At 54.1% G+C, this 25,400-nt stretch overlaps 2 protein-coding genes across 4 annotated transcripts in view; one reads left to right on the plus strand and one right to left on the minus strand.

The window, feature by feature from the left end:
• STAT5B (signal transducer and activator of transcription 5B) overlaps positions 1-386 on the minus strand; it is a 91,481-nt gene extending 91,095 nt beyond the window's left edge. For both annotated transcript variants that reach the window (XM_074019650.1, XM_045374837.2), the window contains exon 1: positions 100-386. The gene's annotated coding sequence lies outside the window, so the exon portion shown is untranslated. The remainder of the gene's footprint in view (positions 1-99) is intronic.
• On the plus strand, positions 136-25,113 carry LOC102120556 (signal transducer and activator of transcription 5A). Of its 2 annotated transcripts, XM_005584243.4 has the most exons (19): positions 136-238; positions 1,021-1,158; positions 1,485-1,641; positions 3,581-3,670; positions 7,619-7,793; positions 12,343-12,473; positions 12,703-12,854; positions 13,289-13,444; positions 13,850-14,029; positions 16,921-17,008; positions 17,109-17,231; positions 18,198-18,290; positions 18,778-18,984; positions 20,545-20,639; positions 20,726-20,856; positions 21,312-21,467; positions 22,180-22,231; positions 22,544-22,651; positions 23,677-25,113. In XM_005584243.4, the coding sequence occupies exons 2-19, from the start codon at positions 1,031-1,033 to the stop codon at positions 23,837-23,839; spliced, it is 2,385 nt and encodes a 794-aa protein (XP_005584300.3). In that variant the 5' UTR covers positions 136-238; positions 1,021-1,030; the 3' UTR covers positions 23,840-25,113. The 2 variants fall into 2 exon arrangements, with proteins under 2 accessions (XP_005584300.3, XP_073875749.1); XM_074019648.1 differs by lacking the exons at positions 20,545-20,639; positions 20,726-20,856; positions 21,312-21,467; ... (1 more) ...; positions 22,544-22,651; positions 23,677-25,113 and adding an exon at positions 19,272-19,500.
• Positions 25,114-25,400: the final 287 nt, after the last annotated feature.

Consider the following 25,400-nt stretch of genomic DNA (forward strand, 5'->3'; position numbering starts at 1 on the left):
CCGGCGACCGAGGGCGGAGGCAGGGAGGGAGCGAGCGGGGCTGGGAGGGGTGCTGGCGCGGGCTCGCGCGCTGTGTATGGTCTATCGCAGGCAGCTGACCTTTGAGGAGGAAATCGCTGCTCTCCGCTCCTTCCTGTAGTAACAGCCGCCGCTGCCGCCGCCGCAAGGAGCCCCGACCGGGAGCGAGAGCCGCGGGGCGCAGAGCCGGCCCGGCTGCCAGACGGCGCGGCCCCACCAGGTGGGTGGCCCGGTGGCGCGTCCTGGGCGGCGCGCGGAGAGGGGACACTCGACTGCCGCCCCGGCACCTCCGACACCCGGAGCCCGACGGCCGGGCGCAGCGCGGGGATCAGTCCCGGGCACCGCGAGGGAGTTGGCACAGCGCAGACAAGGGAGGAGGGACAGGGGTCGGGGATGAAGGGCAGTGGCCAGGGAGGGCGCTGTCCTGGCACGCATCGTAGAGGGAGCACTGTCGGGCTGGACCCGGGGAGACACTAGTGCACAACTGGGGGAGCAGCTGAAAAGGGGAGCGCCCAAGTCCCCAGCCCTCTCTCCTGAACAGCCCCAGCCACGTGCCCGAAAAGCCCTAGCCTTCGAGTGGGAGCTGTCGGCGCTGGCCTAACTTTGGGTTGGAATATCTCCCCTTCCCAGAAACTGGGCCCGAGGCAGGCTGGGGGGATCCTTGCAGCCCTCTCCAGAGGGCCTGTGGGCCTCCCGCCTTCAAGTTTCTCTTTCATTTTCTAGCCGTACCCCCCACTGGGGAAGCTCCGGTGGGGCAAGGGGAGAGGAAGACGGGGAGGGCACCTGCTTCTGCAGAGCACCTTCTCCTCCCCTTCAACGGGTTCCTCGTTGGAGGGGATGGGCTGCCCTCCATCTCTGTTCCCGAACAAGAAAGCTGTCTGTGGGAAGGGAGGGGCCTGGCCTGACCGCGGTCCAGGGATAGGTAGGCATGGCAGGGCCAGGGGCAGGCCCGGTTCCTTGGCCTCTGGAGAGGAGAGCACTTCAGCGCTCGGCTCGCCCTAGGTGAACGGCCATGGCAGGCTGGATCCAGGCCCAGCAGCTGCAGGGAGATGCGCTGCGCCAGATGCAGGTGCTGTACGGCCAGCACTTCCCCATCGAGGTCCGGCACTACTTGGCCCAGTGGATTGAGAGCCAGCCATGGTAGGCACGTCCCGCCCTGCCCCTCCTCAGAGGGTCCCTACCATCCAGGCCCTTTGGCCTCTAGTTCTACTCATGGTGGTTTGGTGTGACTCTGGTCCTGCCTGTCCTTCTCTGTGCGGAAGGGGTGGTGTCCCTGTGAAAGGGGAAGCCTGGGAGGACAGAGAATGGTTTTAGACTCGGATGTCTGTGGAGCTGCTGGGAACAAGTCTTGTGGGCCCTGGAGTGCCCTCGGTCATGAGCCTGGGGTCTCCACTTTATTCTGGGTCTCTGACCTCCTTGCCCAAGGAGGTGCCACAGTAGATTTTTCTCTCCTGCCCCGCCCCAAGGGATGCCATTGACTTGGACAATCCCCAGGACAGAGCCCAAGCCACCCAGCTCCTGGAGGGCCTGGTGCAGGAGCTGCAGAAGAAGGCGGAGCACCAGGTCGGGGAAGATGGGTTTTTACTGAAGATCAAGCTGGGGCACTACGCCACGCAGCTCCAGGTGGGTGTGGGCTCTGGGCCACCTACGGGGAGGCAGCATCATCTTGTTCCAGCATCAGAACCCCTGGGTTTTTTCCTGGCCTGGCCACTGACTCACCATGTGACCACAAACTTATTGGGAAGTTTTCTTTGATTTCCCCCACCCCCTCTTTCTAAATTAGACCTGTCAGATTTCTTTAGCATATTGCAAAGCAAGGATGGGAGGTGTTTGTTGCCAACAGAGGGAGATGGGTGAACTGGCCTTGTGGAAGCAGCAGAAGGGATGGAGGGAGACTGAGTCAGGATTCCTGGGTTGGAGAAGGGAAGACCAGCACTCTAGAAATGAGGCAACCAGACCTCCCTCTTGGGCTTTTTTCAAGGTGAGAGAGGAGCTGTCCCAGAGACAAGAGCTGGACACAAGGGCTTTGAATTGAGGGTTTAGAAATAAGATGTAGCTTCTTCTTTACTTGAGGAGTAGGGGTGTGGAGGAAGAGAGGGAGTTTTTGTGGAAGCAGGAAAGGGGTGTGGGTAGTGATCACAGTCAAGCATTTATGGGAACTCACTTAAGTTTCCTAGAGAGCCCTTCAATACAGACAGCGGGGTGCCAGGGAAATACAGGTTCATCCCAGAGGAGGGAAAAACAGGAGAAACCTGAGGGGAACCAACATAGGAGGCCAGGGGCAGGGTGGTGGGAAGTACCTTGACCTTGGCATCAGATGTCCTGAGTCTGGAGTCATCTGCTTTCTCACTTGGTTGCATCTGGACAAGTACATAATGTCTCTCAGTATCAGTTTTCTCATCTGCGAAATGGGGATTATAGTTTCTGCTTATGTCCTAGGGTTTCCATGCTGTTAATGCAGTGGTCCCCCACCACTTTTTGGCACCAGAGACCGGTTTCATGGAAGACAATTTTTCCATGGACCGGGATTGGGCAGGGAGGTGGTTTTGGGATGATTCAAGGGCATTACATTTATTGTGCACTTTATTTCTATTATTATTACATTGTATTATGTAATGAAATAATTATACAACTTACCACAATGTAGGATCAGTGGGAGCCCTGAGCTTGTTTTCCTGCAACTAGACAGTCCCATCTGGGGGTGGTGGGAGACAGTGACAGATCATCAGGCATTAGATTCTCATAAGAAGTGCATAACCTAGATCCCTCGCACGCGCAGTTCACGATAGGGTTAGCATTCCTATGGGAATCCAGTGCCACTGCTGATCTGACAGGAAGTGGAGTTAAGGCTGTAATGCGAGCAATAGGGAGCAGCTGTAAATCAGATGAAGCGTCATTTGTTTGCTCACTGCCACTCACCTCCTGCTGTGTGGTCTAGTTCCTAACAGGCCACGGACCTGTACCAGTCCATGGCCCAGGGGTTGGGGACCCCTGTGTTAGAGTCAAAAGAGATGGTACATTGAAAGTGCTTCATAAGACCAGGCGCGGTGGCTCACGCCTGTAATCCCAGCACTTTGGGAGGCCGAGGCAGGTGGGCCACCTGAGGTCGGGAGTTCAGCCTGACCAATGTGGAGAAACCCCGCCTCTACTAAAATACAAAATTATCTGGCATGGTGGTGCATGCTTGTAATCCCAGCTACTTGGGAGGCTGAGGCAGGAGAATCGCTTGAACCCAGGAGGCAGAGGTTGCGGTGGACTGAGATCACACCATTGCACCTTTAGCCTGGGCAACAAGAGCAAAACTCCGTCTCAAAAAAAAAAAAAAAAAAAAAAAAAAGGGGAAAGTGCTTCATAAACTGTGGGTTTTTAATTCACTCCAAACCAGATATGAAGATGTTGGAGGGGAAGATGAGGATGAGGAACAGAAAGATAGAGGTGTCTGGGAGGCTTTCTGGGAAAAGCTGAGGCAGAGGCTGAAGGAGAGGAAGGGCTGGGCATGGCATGGGACTGGCATGGCTGGAGCAGAGGTTGGCTGCTGGAGGCTGCTGTTGGATTCTTTCAGAACACGTATGACCGCTGCCCCATGGAGCTGGTCCGCTGCATCCGGCACATTCTGTACAATGAACAGAGGCTCGTCCGAGAAGCCAACAATGTGAGTGTCCCTTGGGGATGGGGAGGGGTGTTGAGAAGTCCTTCCATATGCCTTTCTCTCCAGAAACAACTGTGTTTATAGAAAACAGCAGCACGAGGAGAGCACCAAGAAGATGAGGGACGTGGGCAAGTGTGAGAGGTGGCAGCATTGCACGCCAGGGTGGAGTGACCCCCTAGGTCCAGTCCCTGGCTCTACCACTTAACTAGCTGTGTGACTTGAGCAAGTTGCTTAATCTCTCTGAGCTTCTGTTCCTACTGTCTTTCTTTCTCTGTCTCTCTCTCTTTCTCTTTCTTTCCTTCTTTCTTTCTTTCTTTCCTTCTTTCTTTCCTTCTTTCTTTCCTTCTTTTCTTTCCTTCTTTTCTTTTCTTTCTTTCTTTCTTTCTTTCTTTCTCTCTCTCTCTCTCCTTCCTTCCTTCCTTCCTTCCTTCCTTCCTTCCTTCCTTCCCTTCCTTCCTTCCTTCCTTCCTTCCTTCCTTCCTTCCTTCCTTCCTTCCTTCCTTCCTTCCTTCCTTCCTTCCTTCCTTCCTTCCTTCCTTCTTTCTTTCTTTCTTTCTTTCTTTCTTTCTTTCTTTCTTTCTTTCTTTCTTTCTTTCTTTCTTTCTTTCTTTCTTTCTTTCTTTCTTTCTTTCTTTCTTTCTTTCTTTCTTTCTTTCTTTCTTTCTTTCTTTCTTTCGTCTTTCCTTTGTCTTTTTGACACAGAGTCTTGCTCTGTCACCCAGGCTGGATCTCGGCTCACTGCAAGCTCCGCCTTCCAGGTTCATGCCATTCTTCTGCCTCAGCCTCCCGAGTAGCTGGGGCTACAGGCGCCCACCACCATGCCCAGTTAATTTTTTGTATTGTTAGTAGACATGGGGTTTCACTGTGTTAGCCAGGATGGTTTCGATCTCCTGACCTCGTGATCCACCCGCCTTGGCCTCCCAAAGTAGTGGGATTACAGGTGTGAGCCACTGTGCTCGGCCCCTACTGTTTTTTTTTCCCCTGAGACGGAGTCTTGCTCTGTTGCCTAGGCTGGAGTGCAGTGACACGATCTCTGCTCACTGCAACCTCCGCCTCCCAAGTTCAAGCAATTATCTTGCCTCAGCCTCCCGAGTAGCTGGGATTACAGGTGCCCACCACCATGCCCAGCTAATTTTTTTTGTACTTTTAGTAGAGACAAGATTTCACCATGTTGGCCAGGCTGGCCTTGAACTCCTGACCTCGTGATCCACCCGCCTCAGCCTCCCAAAGTGCTGAGATTACAGGTGTAAGCCACCATGCCCGGCCTGTTCCTACTCTTGTAAAATGGAGATAGCAATCCTACCTATCCATGTCAGAAGAACTAACACAGGCAGGCTCAGAGAAGTGAGGCCCTGGGAGGGGTAACGGGGACGCATCTCCGCAGTTCTGAAATAATAAGAGCACTGGGCATCTACACGGACAATGGCACAGTGCTCTACTATCTGCAATAGAGCAAAAGGAATTTCACAACATGACGTAACAGTTAGAAATCTTAGAACAGTGACCAGAGCAAAGGTCATATTATTTATTTATTTATTTATTTATTTGTTTGTTTATTTTTGAGACTGAGTCTTACTCTATCATCCAGGCTGGAGAGCAGTGGTGTGATCTCGGCTCACTGCAACCTCCGCCCCTTGGGTTCAAGAGATTCTCATGCCTCAGTCTCCGGAGTAGTTAGGATTACAGGGACCCACCACCATGCCCGGCTACTTTTTGTATTTTTAGTAGAGACAGGGTTTCACCCTGTTGGCCAGGCTGGTCTCGAATTCCTGACTTCAAGTGATCCACCTGCCTCGGCCTCCGGAAGTGCTGGGATTACAGGCATGAGCCACTGTGCCCGGCCTATTATTTATTTATTGTTGTGGACACGATTTCAGGATTTACTCAGCAGACATTTACTGAGGTCTTACTGTACATCTGATGCTGGGCTATCATCAGAGAAACACATAAAGCCCTGGTTCCTGCCTGGAAGGAATTCTGGCAGCGATGGATTCTCTAGAGATGAGCTGAGTGCTAAGCGGGCCTACGTGGAAAAAGCACCCAACTCAGATCGGGGCAGGCTGGCAGGGGAGCGTCCTGAGGACAGGCATGTCTGAACTACAGTGGAGAAAGGCAGGAGAGGAGGGATGAATTTTCTAGTGAAAAGACAGCAGCTGTGAGAGCAGAAGGGCGTGAATCTTCTTATCACGTTGGAAGACTTGTAACTGGTCAGTGTAACTGGGGAGAAGGAACCAAGTGGGGGGTTGCCATGGATAAAAATAGATAGAGACACCCAGGCGCGGTGGCTCACGCCTGTAATCCCAGCACTTTGGGAGGCTGAGGCAGGCGGATCACCTGAGGTCAGAAGTTCAAGACCAGCCTGGCCAACATGGTGAAACCTGGTCTCTACTAAAAAATACAAAAATGAGCTAGGCATGGTGGCGGGCGCCTATAGTCCTAGCTACTTGGGAGGCTGAGGCAGGAGAATCGCTTGAACCCAGGAGGGGGATGTTGCAGTGAGCCAAGATTGCACCACTGCACTCCAGCCTGGGCAACAGAGCGAGACTCTGTTTCAAAAAAAAAAAAAAAAAAAGAGAGGGGTTAGAAACCAGGTCACAAAGGGTCTTCCAGCACAGACCCCATGTCCGTGACCTGTTGCCATCACAGAGCTACATGCAAACCTAAAAATGACTTCAGCCTCATTGACAAATCCATGTCCACGGTGCTGGTGTTGTCATGGTCTGGCAGCTCATTCCTTCCTCCAGCCATAAAGCTGTTCCTGAACACTGCTGGTGTTCTAGGCCTTGTGGATTCTGTAGCACACAGGAAAGACAAGGTCCTAGCCCTTGGGAACCTCACAACCTTGTGCAGGGAGACAGACAGAAACACGTAAGCAAACACAAGAACAACACACTTTCAGACAGGAGCAGCATTACTGTGAATTGGCTCATCAGAGATGACCCCTCTGCAACGGTACCAGTTAAAGTGCTTTGCCTCAGGAGGATCTGATACCAGAATGTTCCAGACTGTTGGAACAATAAGTGCAAGGGCCCCAGGGCAGGAACATGCCTGTGTGTTCAAGGAGCAGAACAGAAAACACACATTCCCAGGGAGCTGGAGATGGAGGTAGGCAGGGCTATGGCCAGCAGACACCATGGGAAGGGGTTTGGATTTTATTCTGAGAACAGTTCATTGGAAAGGCTCTGAGGACTTGGTCGCCTTCAGCCATGAGCTCCCTTCCTTTGTGACCTGGTTTCTACCCCACTCTCTCTATTTGTGTGTGTGTGTGTGTGTGTGTGTGTGTGTGTGTGTGAGACGGAGTCTCGCTGTGTTGCCCAGGCTGGAGTGCAGTGGTGCAATCTCGACTCACTGCAACCTCCCACTCCTGGGTTCAAGCGATTCTCCTGAATGTGCTGAAGGAATGGCTGGATCCAGGGAGAGCTTGTTGATGCCTCTCCCCTAACTTCATTTCGGGGTCTCCAGGATGCCTGTGAGAGGTTCGGCCTCTTTCCTCTTCCTTTGATCACAAGGGGGTCTTAAGTGAGATGACATGTGTTTACAGAGCCCTGTTCTTCCCTGTGTCCCTAGGATCTACTGCAGTCCACGGCATTGGGTCAGCAAATAAATGTAGAGCGAGGGGTCATCATCATTAGTGGGAAAACCCAGGTGACACCTGGGACGTGTTGAGTTCTAGTCCCTGGGAGGGAAATTAGATGGCCCCTGTTTGGATACTCTGGTGGAGGCAGCTGTGACATAGACATTTGTACTTTGAAGGTGCCGTTATCTGCTGTTATCTGCCAAGTCACCTGTTTCTCCTCCGTCTTTCCCTTTTCTATCCCAATTCTGGCAAATGACTCCTTCTGATGCAAATGACCCTCCCTTCTTGCCCTAGTTTGGGGTTTGGAGTCTGTAGTATTGGTGTTTCCTCCCATCCTCTTTTCCCCGAGTTATTTCCACTCCGTCTGTCTCCAGTGCAGTTCTCCGGCTGGGATGCTGGTTGACGCCATGTCCCAGAAACACCTTCAGATCAACCAGACATTTGAGGAGCTGCGACTGGTCACGCAGGACACAGAGAATGAGCTGAAGAAGCTGCAGCAGACTCAGGAATACTTCATCATCCAGTACCAGGAGAGCCTGAGGATCCAAGGTGAGGCGCGGTGGAGGCACAGTGTGCATCCTGAGGGTGGGCGTGAGGAACATTCTATGGGCTCCTGGAGTGTAGGGCTTGGTCAGTGTCCATCTCCTCAGCACTTTGCCCAAAGCCTGGTAGAAGCAATGGCTCCCGGTGACTGAGCCCCTGCCGTGGGTCACACTTGGCACACATTATTTAATTCAACCCTTTCAACAATCCTATGAGGTGAACAGTTGTGTTATCCTTCCTTTGGTAAAAATGAGGTTCAAAGAGAACAAGTAACTTGGCCTAGGTTGTCTGTAAGTTACAGAACTGGATCTCAGCTAGAGATATATCGTAAAATTCTTATACTTTATTAACCAATATTCTCTCCTTAATGGTATATATTCTGTAAATATCTACATAAATAGGTAAATATGAACAGTGCTCCCTAACCAGAGGGAGGACTTGGATTGGAAGTCTTCTGGTTGAACCGGGCTGGGAGAAGTGGAACTTCCAGAGTGGGCCTTCTTGAGCCTCACGGATAGGATGTGGGCCTGGGAGAAGAGGTGACAGTAGAAAATTCTCCTGTGTCCTAGGTCCATAGTTTGCCAATGGCTCCCATGATAAAAATATAGGGAAATAAAAAAATCAAATTAACTTGGAAGGAATTAACCCCAGGTACAATTTGAGGAGTCATGGGACGTGGTCCATCTATTAATATGTCCCATTCCAGACTGACCCCAGAAATGTACCACCCCTTCTTAGTGAGAACAAGGGGCATCAAACTGCTTTTTCCTTTACTCTTTTTAATCTGGTTTCTTAAGGTAGACCTTAAGTCATTGATTTTAGACCTTTCTTCTTTTCTTTTCTTTTTTTTTTTTTTTTTTGAGACAGTCTTGCTCTGTCACCCAGGCTGGAGCACAGTGGCACGATTTCGGCTCACTGCAGCCTCTGCCTCCCAGGTTCAAGCAATTCTCATGCCTCAGTTTCCCAAGTAGCTGGGACTACAGGTGCAGGCCACCATGCCCGGCTAATTTTTTTAGAATTCTATTGTAACTATTTAAGCTCTCTTCCTAACCCTGCACTGTCAGTGCTTTTTGTATACTGAGACCAGCTCAGTGCCTGAATGTTGTAGCTATTATGTAAATACTTGCAGGATAATTCTAAATATTTATTTATTTATTTATTTATTTATTTATTTATTTATTATTGCCCACGCTGGAGTGCAGTGGCATGATCTCAGCTCACTGCGACCTCTGCCTCTCACGTTCAAACTCTTCTCATGCTTCACCCTCCTGAGTAACTAGGACTACAGATATGTACTACCACGCCTGGCTAATTTTGTTGTTGTTGTTGTTGTTGTTTTGTAGTTTTAGTAGATGTGGGGTTTTGCCATGTTGGCCAGGCTGGTCTCAACCTCTGGCCTCAAGCGATCTGCCCGCCTCAGCCTCCCAAAGTGCTAGGATTATAGGCATGAGCCACTGAGCCCAGCCAATACTGGCAGGATAATTCTTTTTTTTTTTTTTTTTTTGAGACGGAGTCTCACTCAGTCGCCCAGGCTGGAGTGCAGTGGCGTGATCTGGGCTCACTGCAAGCTCCGCCTCCCGGGTTCATGCTATTCTCCTGCCTCAGCCTCCCAAGTAGCTGGGACTGCAGGCGCCTGCTGCCACGCCCAGCTAATCTTTTGCATTTTTTGTAGAGACGGGGTTTCACCGTGTTAGCCAGGATGGTCTTGATCTCCTGACCTCGTGATCCGCCCGCCTCAGCCTCCCAAAGTGCTGGGATTACAGGCGTGAGCCACCGCGCCCAGCCCTGGCAGGATAATTCTAAGAGAACTTCCGCTCATCTGAATCTATCCCAGACTGACCCCAGAAGAAGGGCAGCTCCTTCTGAGAATGGAAACGGAAGATTTGGGGCTGTTATTCCTACCCAAGTCCTTAGACTGGCGACAGTATTTCTGATCCCGTGCCTGACTTTTCTGCTTCCTGTGTGTGGTGGTGGATTAGGTTTGGATCCATCATGCAGTGTCTTCTCAGTCCCATTTGTCAAGTTCACTCAGCAGAAACACAGACTGTTGATCCGCTTTTGCCAGGGAAGGCTCAGCTACCTCCAGTGGAGTAGGGAAATTGCTTCCTGTCTCCCTGGCCTCCTTCCCAAAAGCTTCTGCAAATTTCCAGGAGAGACCTAAGTGGGTCCTTTGCATAGGAAGGCTGGGCCCAGGTGTTGGGATCACCACCACCCTCCCTGTGGCTGGGCAGGATTCCCGTGGTAGCCGTGCAGACGCCTCGGATCTGTCCGTGCCTGGATGATCCTCTTCCTGCTCGATACCTGCAGTGAGATTGGAGCCATATTTCTGAGTTCTAGCTCTGGGCTGTTCGTGGCTACATAGAGTTGCTTTTGTCTGTCCCAGCTTGTGCATCCCATGGGGCAGGGCTGGGGTCAGGGTGACATGACCCTCAGGGGCCAGCCAGGAGCTCGACTGAGACATGCGATGCATCTTCTGACTCAGCTCAAGCAAGGACGCTGGGCTGTTGAGAAGGAGATGGGAAGGGATTAATAGTCCCAGGGTGGTGGAGAGGGGCTGTTGTTGGGAGGGTGGGGTGGGCCTGCTGGTGGTGGCTGTAACTGTGGACATGTCTAGTTTCTTAGGCTGGGTTATTGATACACAGGTGCTCCTGTGTTCCATGTTCCCTGTGTCTTACATATTTCATAATGGATACTTTTTGTTTTTTTTTTTTTTTTGAGATGCAGTCTTGCTTCTCCTTGGCTGGAATGCAGTGGTGCTCTCGGCTCACTGCAACCTTTACCCCCCAGGTTCAAGCAATTCTCCTGCCTGGGCCTCCTAAGTAGTTGGGATTACAGGCATGTGCCACCATGCCCAGCTAATTTTTGTATTTTTAGTAGAGACAGGGTCTTGCCATGTTGGCCAGGCTGGTCTCGAACTCTTGACCTCAAGTGATCGCCTGCCTCAGCCTCCCAAAGTGCTGGGATTACATGCTTGAGCCACCACACCTGGCCACATGATGGATACTTTTTTTTTTTGAGACAGAGTCTCGCTTGTGTCGCCCAGGCTGGAGTGCAGTGGCCCGATCTCAGCTCACTGCAAGCTCCACCTCCCGGGTTCACACCATTCTCCTGCCTCAGCCTCCCTAGTAGCTGGGGCTACAGGTGCCCGCCACCACACCGGGTAATTTTTTGTATTTTTAGTAGAGACGGGGTTTCACCATGTTAGCCAGGATGGTCTCAATCTCCTGACCTCGTGATCTGCCCGCCTCGGCCTCCCAAAGTGCTGGGATTACAGGCGTGAGCCACCGCTCCCGGCCCCATGATGGATACTTTTTTTTTTTTTTTTTTTGAGACGGAGTCTTGCTCTGCCGCCCAGGCTGGGGTGCAGTGGCCGGATCTCAGCTCACTGCAAGCTCCGCCTCCCAGGTTTACACCATTCTCCTGCCTCAGCCTCCCGAGTAGCTGGGACTACAGGCGCCCGCCACCTCACCCGGCTACTTTGTTGTATTTTTTAGTAGAGACGGGGTTTCACCGTGTTAGCCAGGATGGTCTCGATCTCCTGACCTCGTGATCCGCCTGTCTCGGCTTCCCAAAGTGCTGGGATTACAGGCGTGAGCCACCGCGCCCGGCCAATGGATACTTTTTAAAAGGTAGTGAGGCCTGACTTACTCCCTGTCCCACCATCAATGACTCCTCACAGATGGTGTGGAGAAAAGCCACCTCCCTCCGGCCTCCCTTTCCTGAGAGAATCTTGGTGGCTCTGCATCCCCAGTGGCCCTGGACATGCTCTCCTCTGCTGTCTGTCTGTCTGTCTCCCCTGGTTGGTCGGCTGGGCTCACAGTGAGCCAACCTGGACAAACATGCCGGGCCCCTTCCGGCCCCTCGAGAATCTCATCCTCCCCTGAGGGCGGACTGCTGTGCTCAGGAACGAGACAGAGTGGCCGGGGCCGGGGGCCCCTGAGGAGGCCTTGCTGCGGGAGGGATGGGGCCGAGCAACTGCTTGTCTTGTCACCTCTTCTCTCTGTCCTGTTCCCCATTAACCAAGAAGGACGAACCTCACACAGAGCTCACCCATGCCAGGAAGCTTTCTGGCATCTTCCATGTCCTCATGTATTTAATCTTCAAGCGCCCCACTGAGGCAGGTACTGAGATTCTCCTGTTTTACACGTGGGGGAGCCGAAGCACAGAAAGGAAAGTGATTTGCCCAGGTTCACCCACAGTCAAGGGCACACTTGCACCCCAGACAGCCTAGACCCATGCCGGGCTGTGAGAAGAGGGCTGGCAGCTCTGTGTGGCAGGCAGGCAGGAGACAGGCGGGCCTCTTCCCCAGCTGCCCCAGCACCCGTGTGCCCCCAGAGGGGACGCTCAGAGTCAGGAGGCCAGGGAGCAGGGCCCAGAGGCACCTCCTGAGGCGCCCATTCATCTTGCCCCCGCTGTCTGTCAGGAACTCCGACTTGCCCTTGATGCAGTATCTGAGCCTGGGAGGGTCTCGCTCCAGAACGGGTGAGTGCGCTTCCCTGGGCCTCCTGTTGGACACTGGGAGGTGATAGTCATGGTTTCCTATCCCTTCCTCTAGCTCAGTTTGGCCCACTGGCCCAGCTGAGCCCCCAGGAGCGTCTGAGCCGGGAGACGGCCCTCCGGCAGAAGCAGGTGTCCCTGGAGACGTGGCTGCAGCGCGAGGCACAGACGCTGCAGCAGTACCGCGTGGTGAGTGGGGTCCTGGCCTTCTCCTGGGCGTGGGTGCCATGAAGTCAGTCTCTGGCGACCCAAGGGAGGGTTAGGACCCAGATGAGAGCAGAACCTGGGGAGGCAGGAAGCATTTTTTCCTGGGGGCCATGCGAGGCAGAGCAGCTCGGACCTGCCCTGCCATTTCCCAGCGAGGCCCCGCAGTGTTCTCTGGGAGCCCAGAAGGGGCTGCTGTCCTCCCTTCCCTCAGGAGCTGGCCGAGAAGCACCAGAAGACCCTGCAGCTGCTGCGGAAGCAGCAGACCATCATCCTAGATGACGAGCTGATCCAGTGGAAGCGGCGGCAGCAGCTGGCGGGGAACGGCGGGCCCCCCGAGGGCAGCCTGGACGTGCTACAGTCCTGGTAATGGTGTGGGGCGGCCAGAGGGCAGGGCAGGGGGGGCTGGTGGGGACCCTGGCTGCTTCTGCCTCCTGTGCTGGCTCCTGCAGCAGGCCCCCTCCATCCTGGGACAGCTCTAGTTTCTCCAGGGGGCCTGGTTCCTGAATCAGACTTTGGTCCCCCATCCTGTGCACCTCCCCCAGGAAGGGGGCTGCTGTCCTGGGGGTGGGAGAGAGCTCGGGGGTGTGGGGTGATGCTCGGGCTGTTTGGGCCTAGTCAGGGTCGCCCCTCCTGTGTACATTTCTAATTCTGGGAGGCAGGGAGCTCTGCTCTTCCCATGGGTGGGAGGTGTGGTGAAAGCACAGAGCCTTCCTGCGGGAGGGGGAACTGTGTCTTGGGGCCTGGCGTCTGTGCGAAGAAGCCATTGTCCTCCTGTTGGCCTTGGGGCTCCCGTGCAGGTGTGAGAAGTTGGCTGAGATCATCTGGCAGAACCGGCAGCAGATCCGCAGGGCTGAGCACCTCTGCCAGCAGCTGCCCATCCCTGGCCCAGTGGAGAAGATGCTGGCTGAGGTCAACGCCACCATCACGGACATCATCTCAGCCCTGGTGACCAGGTGACTGCTGCCTGTTGGCCATGCCCAGGAGCTTGGGGCAGCTCCAGACTGCGTGTGGGGGGCCGCAGGTGCCTTCCAGACCAGCAGATTCGCTTTGTGCCTGTCATCCCTCCCCACTCCGTCTCCAGTTGCTGTGGCTGCTGGGTGCCGCCCTTGCCCGGTTTCTCCTGTGGACACTGCAAGAGATGCCCTTGGGCCGCAGCCCATGCCAGCTGCTGTGTTATGTCACTCCCCTTTCCATCCTTTCCCTGGAATCTCATGGCTTCCCCAGGAACAGAGGCTGTGCCCGTGCTTTTCACCTCCTGAGCCCCGCGGGAGGCAGACCCACCCCCACCACAGGAGGACTGAGAGCCCTTTCCCCTGCGCCAACCCCTCATCGTACGTCTGTCCCTGTGTCCCCTGCAGCACATTCATCATTGAGAAGCAGCCTCCTCAGGTCCTGAAGACCCAGACCAAGTTTGCAGCCACTGTGCGCCTGCTGGTGGGCGGGAAGCTGAACGTGCACATGAACCCGCCCCAGGTGAAGGCCACCATCATCAGTGAGCAGCAGGCCAAGTCTCTGCTCAAGAACGAGAACACCCGCAAGTAATTGTGCCTCTCCCTTCCCCTGCCCAGACTTAGGTGTGGGGGACCTGCACCCCCTCTCTTTGTCCTTGCATCCAGCCATGTCTTGTCCCCTAGTTTACCATGTTGCCCAGGCTGGTCTCGAACTCCTGGACTCATGCAGTCTTCCCATCTCAGCCTCCCAAAGTGCTGCGTTGACAGGCGTGAGCCACCACGCCCAGCCGAGTATCAGTTCTTTACCCTGGGGATGGCGTGGCTGCCAGAGAGCTGAGGCTCACTGCCACTGCCCAGCATTGTGAGAGACTGTTATACCACTTTCTCCTGAAAGTGTGTTGCTTCACACCATTGTAAATTCAATCATGTCAAACCATCATTAAATCTGGACAGATGGTACACTGCCCTCCTCCTACTCAGAGACCATCCCGGTTCCTGCAACAAGCATGGTGCTAGTCTAGATGCGGTGGCTCACCCCTGTAATCCCAGCACTTTGGGAGGCCAAGGTGGGAGGATCACTTGAGCCCAAAAGTTTGAATTGGACAACACAGGGAGACCCTTATCTCTACAAAAAATTTTAAAATTAGCTGGGCATGGTGGTGCACGCACCTGTAGTCCCAGCTGTTCAGGAGGCTGAGGTGGTAGGATCGCTTGAGCCTGGGAATTTGATACTACAGTGAGGTATGATTGCGCCATGGCATTCTAGCCTGGGCAACAGAGTGAGACCCTGTCTCGAAGAAAATCACACAAAGTATGGTGTTGCAGCTGTGTTCTAGAACCTGTGCTACGCACCGAGGACGAAACTGTGATCCCAACAGAATTGGGCTGTCTCCTTGCTCAGCGCCTTGACCAGCAGAGCAGGCAACAGATGCTGGGAAATGCCTGATGGTGTAGCCATGTGGCAGGGGGACGTGTAGGGCACTGAGAAAGGGGGTCTTGATGCAGGAGTAAAGAAATGACAGTCTTAGGCTCCTGGTGGAATTAGAGGTAGCTAGTGATAGGGAGGGAAGTAGCAGAGAGAGAGGACTTTCAGGCAGAGCCCATGTGCCGCGTCCTGAGGGAAGAGTACAGAGAGGCTGTGTGTGGCAGAGTGGGGAGGTAGTGTCCAGTGTCAGGGCAGGCCACCCACAACATATGCAGGGGGTGAATGAATGAGTGAGTGAATGAGTGATGTGGAAGACATGGCCCCATCCCCTGTCATCCAGTTAAAAATGTTTACTGAGGCTGGGCGAGGTGACTCACGCCTATAATCCCAGCACTTTGGGAAGTGGAGGCGGGTAGATCACTTGAGGCCTGGAGTTCGAGACCAGCCTGGCCAACTAGACATGGTGAACCCTGTCTCTACTAAAATACAAAAATTAGCCGGGCTTGGTGACATACACCTGTAGCTCCAGCTACTTGGACCTCTAGTCCCAACTACCAACTACTCTGAGGCAAGAAAATCACTTGAACCCAGGAGGCAGAGGTGGCAATGAGCCAAGATTGTGCCACTGCACTCCAGCCTGAGCGACAAAGCGAGGCTCTGTTTCAAAAAAAAGAAGGCCGGGCACAGTGGCTCATGCCTGTAATTCCAGCACTTTGGGAGGCCGAGGCGGGCAGATCATGAGGTCAGGAGTTCATAACCTGCCTGACCAACATGGTGAAACCCCGTCTCTACTAAAAATATAAAAATTAGCCCAGCGTGGTGGTGGACGCCTGTAATCCTAGCTACTTGGGAGGCTGAGGTAGGAGAATTGCTCGAACCCAGGAAGTGGAGGTTGCAGTGAGCCAAGATCGTACCATTGCACTCCAGCCTGGGCAACAAGAGCAAGACTCTGTCTCAAAACAAAACAAAAAAACAAAAACAAAAAAACTTTACTGATTTCCTACCATGTGATCTGGGGTGAAGATGAAGACAAATGATCTCACTGCCTTTGAGCTTGCACTGCAGCTGGGGAGACTGATGAAAATACACTTTAAAAGATCAGGCAGGGCCAACCCAATGACAAGACAGTGGAAAAGAAGTTAAGACAGAGCAATCTAGGCTGGGCGCGGTGGCTCACGCCTGTAATCCCAGCACTTTGGGAGGCCAAGGTGGGAGGATCATTTGAGGTCAGGAGTTCGAAACCAGCGTGGGTAACGTGGCAAAACCCAATCTCAACTAAAAATACAAAAATTAGCCAGGTGTGGTTGCACGTGCCTGTAATCCCAGCTATTTGGGAGGCTGAGGCAGTAGAATCACTTGAACCTGGGAGGTGGAGGTTGCAGTGAGCCGAGATTGCACCATTGCACTCCAGCCCGGGCAAAAAGAGCAAAGCTCTGTCTCCAAAAAGAGAAGAAAGAGCAATCTGCTAGCATTGGAGATGTGTTAAAGGCGGGGGTGAGGGAAGGTCAGCCTGGTAAGCTTCACCAGATAAGTGGTCCAGGAAGGCCTTTCTGGGGAGCTATCTGGGCTGAGACCTGAAGGAGGAGAAGGCTAAGAGTGTTTGGGGTGACAGGAAGAGCAAGGGCCAATGTCCAAGCCTGGCATGTTCAGCAGACAGCCAGGGCCAATGGGGCTTGCGTGTCCTGAGTGAGGGGAGAGGAGTTCAGTGAGGCCAGGGAGGTGGGTAGGTGTTAAACATAAGGATACTCATAGACTGTGGTTGTGGTTTTTATCTTAAGTGCATTAGAAGCTACTGGAAGTCCCCAAAGCCCCTCACATCAATCTTTGTATCTGAGGAATTTCTAATAATAGATCCAGACCTCACCATTGGAGACCTTGCCTTGGGTGCTGGGCACCAGGTTGATGGAGAAGTCAACCCAGAAAGATGCCAAGAAACACTCTTGGGGGATGGGGGCAGGGCTGAACTGAGTGAAGACCCCAGCCCAAGGTGTGGACAGGACCATGCTCCTGGCCTGGGGCCTGTGTAGAGCTGGGACTCCCCTCTCCATTGCAGCGAGTGCAGTGGTGAGATCCTGAACAACTGCTGCGTGATGGAGTACCACCAAGCCACGGGCACCCTCAGCGCCCACTTCAGGAACATGGTGAGGACAGGGCCCACCCTCAGAGGGCAGGTCTGCCCAGAGCCGAGTCCTTGTAAGCAGCCGCAGTCTCCCTGTTCCCCTGTCACCTCCCACCCTGCAGTCACTGAAGAGGATCAAGCGTGCTGACCGGCGGGGTGCAGAGTCCGTGACAGAGGAGAAGTTCACAGTCCTGTTTGAGTCTCAGTTCAGTGTTGGCAGCAATGAGCTTGTGTTCCAAGTGAAGGTGAGGCCCCCAGCCCTCCTGCCCCAACTGCTGCAGTTCACCCAGGAGGTGGAGGGGCCTGCCTTGGGACTCCTGGCTGCATTGCCACCGGACAGCCTGCTTTGACTCTGTGGGTACCTGTTTGCTAGGTTATAATCTGGGACTAACCCAGACAATTTAGGCAATGGCCTAAGAAGAATTGGTTGTAGTTTTTGTTTGTTTGCTTGTGCCTACGTTTTGTTGGGAGGGGTTTGTGTTTGGAACTGTGGGTGAGGAAAGTGGGTTGGGACCAGGTGTGGTGGCTCTCACCTGTAATTCCAGCATTTTGGGAGGCAGAAGAGGGAGGATTGCTTGAGTCCAGGAGTTCAAGATTAGCCTGGGCAGCATAGTGAGAACCTGTATCTACAAAAAAAAAAAAAAAAAAAAAAAAAAGTCAGGCATGGTGGCATGCACCTATAGTTCCAGCTATTCTGGAGGCTGAGGCAGGAGGATCCCTTGAGCCCAGGAGGTCAAGGCTGCAGTGAGCTGTGATTGCACCATTGCCCTCCAGTCTGGATGACAGAGCGACACCCTGTCTCAAGAAAAAATAAAGTGGATTGCGGCCACACGTGGTGGCTCATGCCTGTAATCCCAGCACTTTGGGATGCCAAGGCAGGTGGATCACCTGAGGTCGGGGGTTTAAGACCAGCCAGACCAACATGGAAAAACCCTGTCTGTACTAAAGATACAAAATTAGCCAGGTGTGGTGACGCATGCCTGTAATCCCAGCTACATGAGAAGCTGAGGCAGGAGAATCGCTTGAACCTGGGAGGCAGAGGTTGTGGTGAGCCGAGACTGCACCATTGCACTCCAGCCTGGGCAACAAGAGTGAAACAATGGATAAAAAAAAAAAAAAAAAGCATTAAAAAAAAAGATGGAGCACATTGCTTAAGCAGAGGGCACATGGTGGTCACGCCCCATCAACTTGGGTTCCTCTGACTCCTGTAGACTCTCTCTCTACCTGTGGTCGTCATCGTCCATGGCAGCCAGGACCACAATGCCACGGCCACCGTGCTGTGGGACAACGCCTTTGCTGAGCCGGTGAGTTCCCGTGGGAGCCCTACCCCAGCCCCCCCACCCCCCGGGCCCTAGGACTTGCCTGGGGTCAGCCCCACCCCAGGGCCAGCCCAGAGGTGAGGTGAGGCCAGAAGGGCTGGGGTGCTGGGCGCCTGCCTTCGGCCATGGCCTTGGTACTCTGTCTGGGTTCCAAGTTCCTGGACTGGGGTCTGTGAGGTCTGTGAGTTTGGTCTTTGGATCCTGGTCTGGGATCCTCCTTTGGCAGATGGCTTGGGTCCTTGCTGTCTGTCCTCTGTGCCCCCACCCCCTGCATCAGCTTTCTTCCCTGCAGGCTGGGGTTGCAGCGCAAGCTAGTGTATAAAAGCCACCGCATTTCTTACCCTTGCATTTGTGTCACCTTTCTGGATCTGTCTCAGTCTCCCCTGTCTCTTAGTGTCTGTGTATCTCGTGTGTGTGTGAACATTTCCAACTCCCTTAATCTACCTTTTCCCCTCTCTTCTCTCCCTCTCAGGGCAGGGTGCCATTTGCCGTGCCTGACAAAGTGCTGTGGCCACAGCTGTGTGAGGCGCTCAACATGAAATTCAAGGCCGAAGTGCAGAGCAACCGGGGCCTGACCAAGGAGAACCTTGTGTTCCTGGCGCAGAAACTGTTCAACAACAGCAGCAGCCACCTGGAGGACTACAGCGGCCTGTCCGTGTCCTGGTCCCAGTTCAACAGGGTAGGGGCCCGGCCACCAGCCGTCCACCAGGGCCTACGGGGGTCTGTCGCTCCTCTGCCTCACAGGTTACTGCCTGGTCTAGCACCCCACTCTCCACCCCCAACTACCCTCTCCTACAACCAGGAGAGATGGGGGCCCCTAGCCTCAGGAAATGCAGGCAGGGGCTATAGGAATTGTGCTCAGTGATGAAGCCAGAGTGAGATGACGGAGGGCCCCAGGGCTGGGAGTCGGGATCCTTGGGTTCTGGGCCTAGATGTGTTTGCTAATTTTCTCTTTTTTTTTCACAGACAGAGTCTCACTCTGTCACCCAGGCTGGAGTGCTTACTGCAACCTCTGCCTTCTGGATTCAAGTGCTTCTTGTGCCTCAGCCTCCTGAGTAGCTGGAATTATAGGCGTCCACCACTATGCTGGGCTAATTTTTGTATTTTTAGTAGAGACGGGGTTTCACCATGTTGGCCAGACTGGTCTCGAACTCCTGACCTCAGGTGATCCGCCCACCTTGGCCTCCCAAAGTGCTGGGATTACAGGCGTGAGCCACCACGCCTATGGCTCTGGCCCTGCTTCTGCCTCTTTCCTCACTAATTTTTGAAGACCCATCCATTCTCTGTGCCTCAGTTTCCCCACCTATAAAATGAGGGGATGACTTTGGAGGCCCCATCCAGCCTGGATTATTTTCTTTTTTTTTTTTTTTTTTTTTTTTTGAGACGGAGTCTCACGCTGTTGCCCAGGCTGGAGTGCAGTGGTGCGATCTCGGCTCACTGCAAGCTCCGCCTCCCGGGTTCCCGCCATTCTCCTGCCTCAGCCTCCTGAGTAGCTGGGACTACAGGCGCCCGCCACCGCGCCCGGCTAATTTTTTGTATTTTTAGTAGAGACGGGGTTTCACTGTGGTCTCGATCTCCTGACCTTGTGATCCGCCCGCCTCGGCCTCCCAAAGTGCTGGGATTACAGGCTTGAGCCACCGCGCCCGGCCGGATTATTTTCTTTTCTTTTTTTTTTTTTTTTTTTGAGACGAGTCTCGCTCTGTCACCCAGGCTGGAGTGCGGCGGCTGGATCTCAGCTCACTGCAAGCTCCACCTCCCGGGTTCACGCCATTCTCCTGCCTCAGCCTCCCGAGTAGCTGGGACTACAGGCGCCCGCCACCTCGCCTGGCTAGTTTTTTTTTTTTTTTTTTTTTTGTATTTTTTTAGTAGAGACGAGGTTTCACCGTGTTAGCCAGGATGGTCGTGATCTCCTGACCTCGTGATCCGCCCGTCTCAGCCTCCCAAAGTGGTGGGATTACAGGCTTGAGCCACCGCGCCCGGGCAGCCTGGAGTATTTTCTACACCTCTTACTCCCACCCATGGGCTAGTCTTGGACCCTAGTGTCTTAGAAGCAAGTTTCCTCTCTGGGTCCCTAGGGTACAAGTTGGGGGCTGTGTCACTTTATGGTCTGCTGGAGTGTGGTGGCAAGCAGGGGTGAAGAACTGGGAGAGGGCTGGGTGGGAGCAGGAGGGCCCTGACTTTCGTGGGCTACCTGTGACCTGGGGCACCAGCCCTGACTCGGGGGTTCCTGGGCCCTCAGGAGAACTTGCCGGGCTGGAACTACACCTTCTGGCAGTGGTTTGACGGGGTGATGGAGGTGTTGAAGAAGCACCACAAGCCCCACTGGAATGATGGGTAAGGAACGGGGGCCACAGGGTCAGTGGGCACAGAGGGACTGTGGCTGTGGCCCAGTGGTGACGCTCAATGCTCCATGCACCCAGGGCCATTCTAGGTTTTGTGAATAAGCAACAGGCCCACGACCTGCTCATCAACAAGCCCGATGGGACCTTCTTGTTGCGCTTTAGTGACTCAGAAATTGGGGGTATCACCATTGCCTGGAAGTTTGACTCCCGTGAGTGCCCGCTTTGCCCACACTCCAGCCCCAAGGCCCAGTCTCCTGTTCCCTTGCCCCCTCCCCCCGCCCTCCGCATCGGGCTTGTGTCCTTAGAAGGTACCCAGTGGGAAGCTTAGTATGAGAGGGCTGTGGCTTGGAAATTCCCTTTCTATCGTTTTCCATTCTGGAGAACCTGAAGTCCCCAGCCCCATAGACTCCAGGACGGTTGGGCGAGTTCTCCTGCAGTTTCAGCTCTCCCCGCTCTGCCACAACCCAGCCTTGTTGGTATCTGCTCATCTGGTTTGCTGAGTAGAACATCCTGCATCGGCTTTCTTCCGTACAGGCTGGGGTTGCAGCGCAAGCTCGTATATAAAAGCCCATATTTCTCTTGCAAGCCTGCCTTAAAGCCCCACAACCTTGGTCCTCCTCCTGCTTGCTGGTGGATTATGGGAATGAGGTTGTTCTTTTCACAGCGGAACGCAACCTGTGGAACCTGAAACCATTCACCACACGGGATTTCTCCATCAGGTCCCTGGCTGACCGGCTGGGGGACCTGAGCTATCTCATCTATGTGTTTCCTGACCGCCCCAAGGATGAGGTCTTCTCCAAGTACTACACTCCAGTGCTGGGTGGGTACTGCCCCAGGACCCTGCCGGCTGACTCCCCCGGGCTCTTCCCCAGCCCATAGACAAAGCCTTGGGCTGCGCCGTGGGGACTCCCCAGGAGGAGCCCAGGGGCCATGTCCCCTGTGGGTTTTGGCCCATGGGGTGACGGAGAGGACTTCAGGGCTCACAAACGAGAGGGAACAACAAACCTGTCCCAGCTCTCTTCTCTGCAAAGTGAAAGCTGCATGGATTCTCACTTCTGCACACTCGGAGGAAAGGGTGGCAGTGCTGTAGGGAGTGGCCGGGATCATTCGAGCCCACAGATAGTGCTCTGCTCCCCACCTCACCAGCTGCTGTCTCCACACCCTGCTCACAAACCTTCCCCCGAGTGGAGTGCAGGCAGCAAAAGGGAGAAGTCTCTTTTCTTCCAGCTGCCCCAAATCCATTGGTTGGGTTTGCTTGTTCATTCTCTTTCTTTGACGGGTGGGGGCAGGGAAAGGGAAAGCAAATGGCCAGAAAAGGAACCAGGAGAAGGGATGGGATTCAAGCCAGGGGTCTCAGTGACCCTCAGGCAGGATTCATCAGCTGGTGTTTACTGGGGGCCCTTGGGAACGCTCATCCCAGCTGAGACCACAAGGTGATGTGGGCAGGAGGGAGACTGCATGGGGCATGGACTTCTACCCCACTTGGGAGTTCCCAGAGACTTTGGTTCTCACTGCGGTTCTCCCCTTGGCAGCTAAAGCCGTTGATGGATACGTGAAGCCACAGATCAAGCAAGTGGTCCCTGAGTAAGTGGCCAGGTGGCTCTGGCCCTCCTTCTGCCTCTTTCCTCCTTCCCCAGACCCTGCCTCCTGCCTCCCACCCTGATCCTGGGCCCAGCTTTCTGCTCCCCCAGGAAACCTGTCTCAGCCCTGGGGAGGGACCTGGGCTTGGTCACGCCGTGCCAGTACCCGAGTGCCCACTCCTGTAGCTGGAGCTCCAGGGCCAAGTGGGCACTTTGTCCTTCTACACCCCGAGAAAGACAGACATGCCCCTCGGTCCCCTCCCTGTCAGCTGTCCCGGCCTCCCTGGCGGCTGAAGCTGTTCTCTTCCTTCTGCAGGTTTGTGAACGCATCTGCAGATGCCGGGAGCGGCAGCGCCACGTACATGGACCAGGCCCCCTCCCCAGCTGTGTGCCCCCAGGCTCACTATAACATGTACCCACAGAAGTAGGTGGCGTTCTCATGGGGGTCCGCAGGGGAAGAACTGGGGGCTTGGCCCCAGGCTGGACCCCTGGAGGGCTGGTGGGCAAAGGAATCCAGAGCTCTGGTTAAGCCCCGGTCCAGGAGGAGTGAGATCAGCCAGGAAGACGGAGCATTTTGAAGCTAGACATAGCAGGGTCCAGTCCTCACTCTAGTACCAACTGTGCAATCTTGGGAAAATGATTGAGCCTCTCTGAAGCTCAAGTTTCCTTACGTGTAAAACGGAGGCAAGAATGCTTTCCTCATGAGAACGGGAGGAGCATTAAAATGAGACACTGTGGGTGAAGCATTTCCACAGGGAGGGGCTTGGAAGGGCTTGATACAGGGTAGCTATGAATGGGGTGGTTGTTCTTAAGAGTCTGGTGGGAACAAGGTAGAGAATTAATTCCCTTCTTCACTGTGGATGGCCAGGGCTGGATGTCTGGGAGGTACCACCTTCCAGTGGGACCACTGAAGATCCCAGGTTCCAATCCGGAGTCCACCACCTCCCAGCCAGGTGGCCCAGAGCAAGCTTCCTGACATGGCCTTGTTTCCTCGTCTATAAAATGGGGTCAATACCCACTCTCCAGGTGGCTGTAAACATTGGAGTCATGTGCTCAGTAGGCTCAGCCGTTCTAGGTGCTCAGTGAAAAGGCTCAGCCGTTCTAGGTGCTCAGTGAACGGGGCGGTGCCTACCACGCAGCTGAGCATAATTGCAGGTGGGCAGAGCCCACTGTGTCAGTCACCTGGTTTTACAGATGAGGACAGGGAGAGGGGAAATGAATTCCCTAAGATTATTCAGTGAGTTAGCAAGAGATGGGAAGAGAGTGGGGGTCTGCAGAAGCCAGTGGGCTGACTGCTACCCAGCTCAGGGTGGGGTGGGGGCATCCAGCCAGAACTGGTCCTGTTCTCATGAGACGAGTTTGAGTGGAGAGCAGGCTGGAGGCTGTCCCCAGGGAGCCTGAGGCTGTGAGAAATGCCAGCTCCCTCTGACATCCCCCTCTCTTTACCAGCCCTGACCCTGTCCTTGACCAGGATGGAGAATTCGACCTGGATGAGACCATGGATGTGGCCAGGCACGTGGAGGAACTCTTACGCCGACCGATGGACAGTCTTGACTCCCGCCTCTCGCCCCCTGCCGGTCTTTTCACCTCTGCCAGAGGCTCCCTCTCATGAATGTTTGAATCCCACGCTTCTTTTTGGAAACAATATTCAATGTGAAGCGTTCGTGTTGTGAGCTTAGTATGGCTGTGTACACCGACACCTTTGCAGGCATGCATGTGCGTGTGTGTCCTTGTGCATGAGCTACGCCTGCCTCCCCTGTGCAGTCCTGGGATGTAGCTGCAGCAGTGGTGGCCTCTTTTCAGATCATGGCATCCAAGAGCGCGCCGAGTCCGTCTCTGTCGTGGTAGACACTGAGCCTCTGTCACTGCAGGCACTCAGTGCAGTCAAACCTATTCCTTCTGTGCCCTTCATCTGCTCAGCAGCTATTTGAATGAGATGATTCAGAAGGGGAGGGGAGACGGGTAACGTTTCTAAGCTTAAGTTTCACTCCGGAGTGAGAAGCTTTGCCCTCCTAAGACACGGGGCGGGGGTGTGTGTGTGTGTGTGTGCGCGCGCATGTGCGTGTGCATGTGTGCGCGTGTGTGTGTCTATGTAAATGCATCTGTCCTCATGTGTTGATGTAACTGATTCATCTCAGGAAGGAGGCTGGGGTTCATTTTTGAGTAGTATTTTATACTTGAGTAAATGTGGACTCCAGACTCTCTGTGAACCCTCGGAGAGCGCGTCTGGGCCTGGCCATGTCCTTAGCACAGCAGGGCCGCTGGTTTGAGTGAGGGTTTCTGAGCTGCTCTGAATTAGTCCTTGCTTGGCTGCTTGGCCTTGGGCTTCATTCAAGTCTATGATGCTGTTGCCCACGTTCCGCGGGATATATATTCTCTCCCCTCCTTGAGGCCCCAGCCTTCTTACCTTGCCTCTCTGTTCGTAACTTTGTCTATGAAGAGGAAGAAAAGATTGGGTCTAGGATATATGGTGGGTGGACAGGGGCCCCGGGACTTGGAGGGTTGGTCCTCTTGCCTCCTGGAAAAAAAAAAACTGCAGTGAAAGACAAGCTGCAAATAGCCATGTGCTGCGTGTCTGTGGAATCTGGAGTGAGGGGTAAAAGCTGATTTGGTTTGACTCCGCTGGGAGGTGGGGCCAGGAGCAGGCCTTGCGATGTTGCGTAACTGGCTGTGATCTGGGAAGGCCTTGCTCCCAACCACACACGCTCCTCCCTCTGAGGCTGTAGGACTCGCAGCCAGGGGCAGCTGACCATGGAAGATTGGGAGCCCAAGGTTTAAACTTCTCTAAAGGGAGGTGGGGATGAGAAGAGGGATTCTTTTGTACTTTGTACAAAGACTACACATTTGTGTAAACAGTGTTTTGGAATAAAATATTTTTTTCATAAATTTGCTGCTATGGCTCCTGGTTGGGGCGTTGGTGGCCTCCCTGGGTGATGGGAACCCCTGGAGCTGGGTTGTTCTGTTCCTTCCCCCGTGCATGCCTGACGCTGTCATTTTTAGTCTTAAATTTTAACTCTGCCCGCTTTGCTGTGGTTTTCAGGGTGCTGGCCACCCCTGGAATACTGTCAATGCTTCTCAGAGGGGTAAGGGGCCAGTTTAAGGGGCACAGATTCCCTAAAATGCAGGGGACTCGAGGTTTGGGGAAAAGATGGAGATGGGCACGGGTGGGCAGA

Source organism: Macaca fascicularis, chromosome 16, assembly GCF_037993035.2.
Source record: "Macaca fascicularis isolate 582-1 chromosome 16, T2T-MFA8v1.1".
NCBI classification, from domain to species: Eukaryota; Metazoa; Chordata; class Mammalia; order Primates; family Cercopithecidae; genus Macaca; species Macaca fascicularis.